The sequence below is a fragment of the Andrena cerasifolii genome, chromosome 13, assembly GCF_050908995.1.
Source record: "Andrena cerasifolii isolate SP2316 chromosome 13, iyAndCera1_principal, whole genome shotgun sequence".
NCBI classification, from domain to species: domain Eukaryota; kingdom Metazoa; phylum Arthropoda; class Insecta; order Hymenoptera; family Andrenidae; genus Andrena; species Andrena cerasifolii.
Window position 1 is genome coordinate 902,655 of NC_135130.1, and position 6,916 is coordinate 909,570.

Sequence of the window (6,916 nt, forward strand, 5' to 3'; positions counted from 1 at the left end):
CCAGTGGATTTTTACTTGCGATGACATTTAAAATACTTTGTTTACAAAAAGCTGGTTGAAAATGTGGAAATACTCAGGTACATTCGAGGAATGCTTAGAGGTACCGAAAGAATAGTAAGATCAGATCTGAAGAAGATAATAAGTTGAAACGCGAGGTTGTTATTTCGAGCATTCCTCGCGAGGGTAATTAAATACCGGTTGACAGAACACAAAAGACGCTGTACCTCGTAAACAAGGTCAGACAGGACATATATGCACATATATTCATAGCTGCTTTATTACTTTCAAGTGCTAATTCTTCTCTGAAGTGAGCCCTAAATATTACGGGGCACCTGGTAAATCTAACCTAAGAGAAGTTTCTCATTAGCTTGGAGAAGTGTCAATTTCAATATGTCCACAGAATCCATGCCATTCTAACATAAACATTTATTTATACACTCGCAGAGTCACGTCAACGAACCTGGCTAAAATAACATAGTAGGACGCCGAGTGGATTTTTAAAAACTCGACTCAACAGAGTCGGACGGGTCAGAAAGAAGACGCAAGTAATTGTCGCCGCTGCGTCCTGTTACAAATATTATTTTCGCCAGGTTCACGTGCAAGCAAATAGGGAGGAGTACAAGCAAACACAGGCTTAGGCGTATAGGTAAGGATAATAGGACACTAACTTGTGGATTGAAGGGTCTTTGCATTCTCAGAGCCTCCGGCAGCCCCCCAGCCTGTGAAAACACAACCAGGGACGGCGGCGCTAGATGATTTGGCACGTACGCAGAATTATCCATCTAGAACAGATATCGATGTGCTCCATTCCTCAATCTTCCTTCGATCTTTCGCCCGTGCCGATTTATACGCGAAACGTGCCGGCACGATCGAGATTTTTGTAAAGACGTCACAATAAGAACCGTCGAGCGACGAGATACCAACAACATTAGCACTGAACGGATACGCGTCGCGCGAAGCTGAGGAACAACTAATGAAACGCGGATAGTTGGATGAAAGTCTTGCTCGTCCATATTAGTGTAGGTACTGTTTACATCGAATCGAATATCTTCACAGGATTTTTCAGTCCGATGGAAATATACACCAGGGTGGAGCGATACTACATAAGCGAAAATTTAAATTTGAATTTTTAGTTGGCCTGGGTGCGGGATAGTTGTATTTTGAGTACCAAACACAACTGAAAATTTTTTTTGGAAAAATATTCATGTCTGCAGGTTCCTTTTTCTCCTAAAAATGATTATATAATCACACTATATAGGCGAAAATTTAAATTTGAGTTTTCAGTTGGACTGGGTGCGGGATAGTTGTCTTTTGAGTAACCAAACACAACTGTAAAAATAATTTGAAAAATATTCAGGTTTTCAGGTTCCTTTTTCTCCTAAAAGTGATCATATAATCATATGCCTAATCATTTTTAGGAGAAAAAGGAACCTGCAGACATGAATATTTTTCCAAAATTTTTTACAGTTGTGTTTGGTTAACGCGGCGGGAGGCGCTACTGGGTAAAATTTACCACAGAGGCGCTAGTTGTGAAAATATGAAGACTGTTTGAGTTTTTGTTACAATTGTTTAAAGAACTTTAATAATGATTTTTAGATATTTCATAAATTTTGTTTGATTCTTAACCCTTCGTGGTCACACCTTCTTATAATCACAAGTTGGTCACACGGGGTTTACTGTACCCCAGCGTCATTTTTTCAGTTACCATTTTCGTGCTTTTGAATCTTTCAACTTTTCAGTGATAATTGTACCGTCGTAATATTTATACAATCATGGTCTAATAGTCTTTTTCTGGAAATGTAAATTGATATGACAAAATTTGTAGTTGAAAATGAGCGATTTTCCACGGTTGTGGGAAGAAAGCGATTCTTTAATTTTTAAAAAAAATTTCTTGCGATAACTCCCCTTTGGAAGTCGTAAAGACACGACATTTTAACACGAAAATTATTCGTGGGGTACAATACACCCCGCGTGACCTCGAAGGGTTAAAACACTGTACTTTAACATAAAATTACAAAGTTGAAAAAAAATATTCTGAAACCGTGGTTTTTTACGTTTCAATTTTGGATATTTTTGACCCGGTAGCGACAACCTGTGTCACAATATGGGGTGCGCCTCCCGCCGGGTTAATCAAAAGACAACTATCCCGCACCCAGGCCAACTGAAAATTCAAATTTAAATTTTCGCCTATATACTATGATTATGTAATCATTTTTAGGAGAAAAAGGAACCTGCAGACATGAATATTTTTCAAAAAAATTTTTACAGTTGCGTTTGGTTACTCAAAAGACAACTACCCCGCACCCACGCCAACTGAAAATTCAAATTTAAATTTTCCGCTCCACCCTAATATACACTATCGTCCACAAGTTGAGAGCATCTCTCATTATATAGGTTTAACTAAAATTATGTAAGGAAACTATTTAATTCGTTATTGAACTGTGTGTATCTAAAAAAAATCAATGATTCCTAATTTTCTAAAACATTATGAAAGAATATTTATTCCGAATGTTGGAATAGACGAATAATACAATATTCTAAATGCTAAAACAATATTCGTTCTACTTTACTATCTTTTTTCAAGAAATTTATGTAATTTTTCAAGGAATTTAAGTTTTAAATCTTCGTCAAAATCCTTATTTTTCTATCAAGTTAATTTTGTACCACTTTAATAACTACACGTTTAAGAAAGCTTTCGTCGAAACGTTTTCCTTCGAATGCTAAGAAGTACGTGATTAAATAATGTCTAAAGTATGATCCTACATTTGTGGACGACAATGTATACTGACTTACGTACCAACAGATTATCGGTAAATAAAAGTGGAGGATTTAGGTGATGTGGATGTTTGTGTAAGTATTGAGCAGTGTATTTTCTATGAGTCTATAAAATTATGTGATTGTGTATTCATTTCTGTAAGTATTATAGTATTGCATTAACAAACTGATTTAAGCAAAAATCTCTTAAAATGTAATAATAACGACTCGTAAGAGAAATTCACGTGTCACAATTCCTTGACGCTCTTTTTCTAAATGCGCTTTCAGATTATCCTCTAAGTTAAAACATTTTTCACAAAGTAATGAAAAGAACTGTCCAGCACAGATTGAATTCCAATAGGACCACCAACTCATGTATCCATAAATTAATCGCTAAAGTTATGAAGGACATTAGAAGTCTGAAATTATACGTTATACGCTAAAAAGTGTAATGCTAATATTAACTCATCTCGTAAATAATGCGTTTTTTTCTAGTAGGTGATGATAAGTCAGCGATATACAAGCTTTTTTGCCGCATTTTCCTACAGAGTTTTCTCTTCCCTATTTTCAAATTCTTTAATTTTGTTTTGAAAAAATATTGAATTATATTTGCAATATACTCTCTTGATCTCGGAAAATCATCTCATACGCCTAACAATTTTTTTTTCAGCGGTACAGTTCCGTCGATTTCTTTGATGAACTCATATAATAACTTGCCGAACATTGTAATGAGTGAAATACTTGATTTACTCTCGTCAATCTTTGGCGCATAATTATCGAAGGATCTCTGCGTAAACTAGCACTTACTAGTATAAACTCAATTCTAAAAAAAAACACATTACTTATGGGATCACCTAATAATTGTCATTACTTTGTGAATATGCATTAGAAATGCCGAATATAATAATTGGGAGCGTTTAAGAACAATTCAAGCGAACTGTGAACAATACAGTGAATGACTCAACCGACAAATGACTTCGATTTCTGTTCCTTCTAGTCTTTCAACGAGAGCTATCGAATTTGATCCATGAGCAACTACATCGACCGCGGTTGTGTCTACTTCTTTCTTGTACAGTGTAAATTGAAAAATCCAACGGAGCACGCACCAAGGCGTATTAAAAGGGAGTTGAGGAATGAAAACGTACGTGTTGCGATGCTTTGCGGGTGTTCATATTCAATCGTTTGCCAGAAAATTTAGCAATTTTCAGCCGACTAGGTATTATCAGCGATAAAATTAAATTGCGCTGTGCGTTACAGTACACGTTACAGTAATGTTACGCGGCGGCGAAATTTGCCGAGACAATACAAAATGAAATGTGAGAAAGTACTCGAATTTTGTGGCTTCTAATTGGTTTTCCAATAGAGAGTTTTTATTCCATTTCAAATTTGCATATCGAATGACATTGCTTGTCGGTGATTAGCTTCAAGCTGATAGTGCTTTATTACGTTCTTATTGCAAGATGAATTTTTAACTGCTTCTCTTTCTATTGTAATTGAAAAAATTTTTAAACGCGCTTCGTACTTAATAATCTAGTGCAAATTCTACTTTGAATTATTAAAGGATTTCTCGTTATTATTGAGACGTATACTTGATTCCTGTCGAGCACGTTGGCTTAGCCATTAATTTAGTATATCTATCGGATAGTAAACATAATTGAATGAAAGATTTGTATCTATAGAATCGTATATTTGCAAATATTTGTTACAAGTACATTTACAAGGGTTGGAAGAATTCGCGCGTATCGATTTGTTTCGCCGCCACTGTACATTATTCCTATTAAACGATATCGAGAAGATCTTCGTTTCTTGCTGGAAATACTACACCTCTCGATCAATAAACTTCAAATCAAACTCAAGCTTCCCATCGGTCGAAAAAATTATGGAACTAAGAGCCGAGTAGGATTAATACTTTTCGGAATATTGCTGAACAAAAATGTCGTTCCTGCTATGCATAAGAGGTACGTCTACGCGACGACAATTTTGTGTCTAGATCAAGTGTATACGACACTCAAAAAAAATTTCCGGAAGATTAGAAAAGGCCTAGAGCAGTCCGCGACACTGAATTTTACCTATCGTCGCGGGAGTTGCAGCTAGAGCTACGCTGAAGGCACTGCAACTAGCTCTGGCTAGACACAAAAGGCACTTGATCTAGACACAAAAGTGTCGTCGTGTATACGTACCTTTAATCGTGAAATAACTTCACTTGGAGAAGTTCGTACGCAGTTCTGTATATCGTGAAAAAAATGTACGAACTCAATGAACACCCGCAACACAATGACGCAACAGGCTAATGCATAATTTCGATCATTCGTGAATTCTCGATGATCGATAAAATCAAACGTGTACCTCTGCACTAGGGCGGAGCGATGCTATATAGGCGGAAATTTAAATTTGAATTTTCAGTTGGCCTGGGTGCGGGATAGTTGTCTTTTGATTAACCAAACACAACTGTAAAAAAATTTGGAAAAATATTCATGTCTGCAGGTTCTTTTTTCTCCTAAAAATAATTATATAATCATACTATGTAGGCGAAAATTTAAACTTGAGTTTTCAGTTGGCCTGGGTGCGGGATAGTTGTCTTTTGAGTAACTAAACACAACTGTAAAAAAAATTTGGAAAATATTCATGTCTGTAGATTCCTTTTTCTCTTAAAAATTATTATACGATTATATGATTGTTTAGGAGAAAAAGGAACCTGCAGACATGAATATTTCTCCAATTTTTTTTTTACAGTTGTGTTTGGTTACTCAAAAGACAACCATCCCACACCCAGGCCAACTGAAAATTAAAATTAAAATTTTCGCCTATATAGTATTTATTGAATATTTTTCCAAAATTTCTGTACAGTTGTGTTTGGTTAATCAAAAGACAACTACCCCGCACCCAGGCCAACTGAAAATTCAAATTAAAATTTTCCGCTCCGCCCTACTCTGCACGTGTTTGTGTAAGTATATGTGCATGTGTGCTTAAGTATATAGAAATATACATGTTACGCATTAATGCGTATATTAATCACCATCACGCGTACATTTTGCTGAACACCGAAGAAGTCACTGCACGAGATTCGGCCGTCTGAAAACATTCACTCTATTTCCACGAATCTCATCGTCTTTATCCGTCGCTTAGGAAACGCGTCGTTATCACCAGCAGTTCGCACTAATATCCGCATAAATCGATTCCCGAGGAACGTACACGGGCGATCCGTTCGAAAAGAGCGCGTCGGCCAGTGGAGAAACCTAACCTCAACTCGCGACCGTCCCGCGTTTCCACGTAGGCGCGAGAATCTTCGATAAGCGGTGAACTTATTTGACAGGCATCGAAACGTGCCGCATAGAGTCCGCTGGGTACGTTAACACGCGACGAAAAGTCCGGCGGCCTGTCAATTAACAAGTCAACGTGGCGCGGGTGAATTCAAATTCAAACGAGTCACGAAGTCCCGCCACGGTAGGTCACCCTGACCTAACCTCTCGCCGAATGATAACACCCGACGAGTACCTCAACTGGTGGCTCGATTCACCCGGGTACGACTGTCTGATATAATGCACTAAACGTGATGAGCCAGGTGCAAGAGAGGGGTGAGTGCGAGAGGAATGCGCCAGGCCTGTGCGAGCAACCTCGTGGACATGCGAGTGCAGACTGATTGGAGTGTGAGGATACTTACCCACGAGTCGTGAGAACGGTGGCGGTGGTAGAGGCGAGGTAGAGGCGTGGAGAAACAAACCGGCGGCGGTGCTGGCGTGCGCGCGTGTTTTCCGCCGCCATTACTGGCGCCACTGTAGCGGTACTGTGCCAGCACACATGCGCGGCATGCGCACACGCTCCGTGCGCAGCCGTTCTCGCGACACACCGTGGTTTAATCGTACGCCGGCAGCGTAACCGGCAGCATCTGTGCTGTGTTGTCGCGGCGCGTGAAGCGCGCTTATACAGGAATTACATTCCTCACTTTCGCTCACTGAATTCTGTGTACAAGTGAATAGATCTCTGTGCTTCCCATTCGAAACGGCTGATATTAATGTTTAGTATGGAACTGTACTGAATAATTGTATTACATAGGTATAGGGTACTCAGAGGGAAATAATAATATTGCTCATGACGTATGCTCCTCATCGTATTTCGTTTAGTTAGTCTATTTCGCATTGGGTAATGGATTTACTTTAGGAAT

The 6,916-nt window shown here is 38.5% G+C and overlaps 1 protein-coding gene across 3 annotated transcripts in view; it reads right to left on the reverse strand.

Annotated features, from left to right (window-relative positions):
* Positions 1-6,517, reverse strand: part of LOC143375978 (E3 ubiquitin-protein ligase RNF220) — a 508,099-nt gene extending 501,582 nt beyond the window's left edge. For 2 of the 3 annotated variants that reach the window (XM_076825731.1, XM_076825729.1), the window contains exons 1-2: positions 5,783-6,378; positions 669-782 (exon numbers count right to left, since the gene is read on the reverse strand). In XM_076825731.1, coding sequence (XP_076681846.1) covers positions 669-782; positions 5,783-5,836 — 168 coding nt within the window. In that variant the 5' untranslated portion in view covers positions 5,837-6,378. Of the gene's footprint in view, positions 1-668; positions 783-5,782; positions 6,379-6,415 lie in introns of those variants that run through there. The other variant, XM_076825730.1, reaches the window with a different exon arrangement.
* Positions 6,518-6,916: the final 399 nt, after the last annotated feature.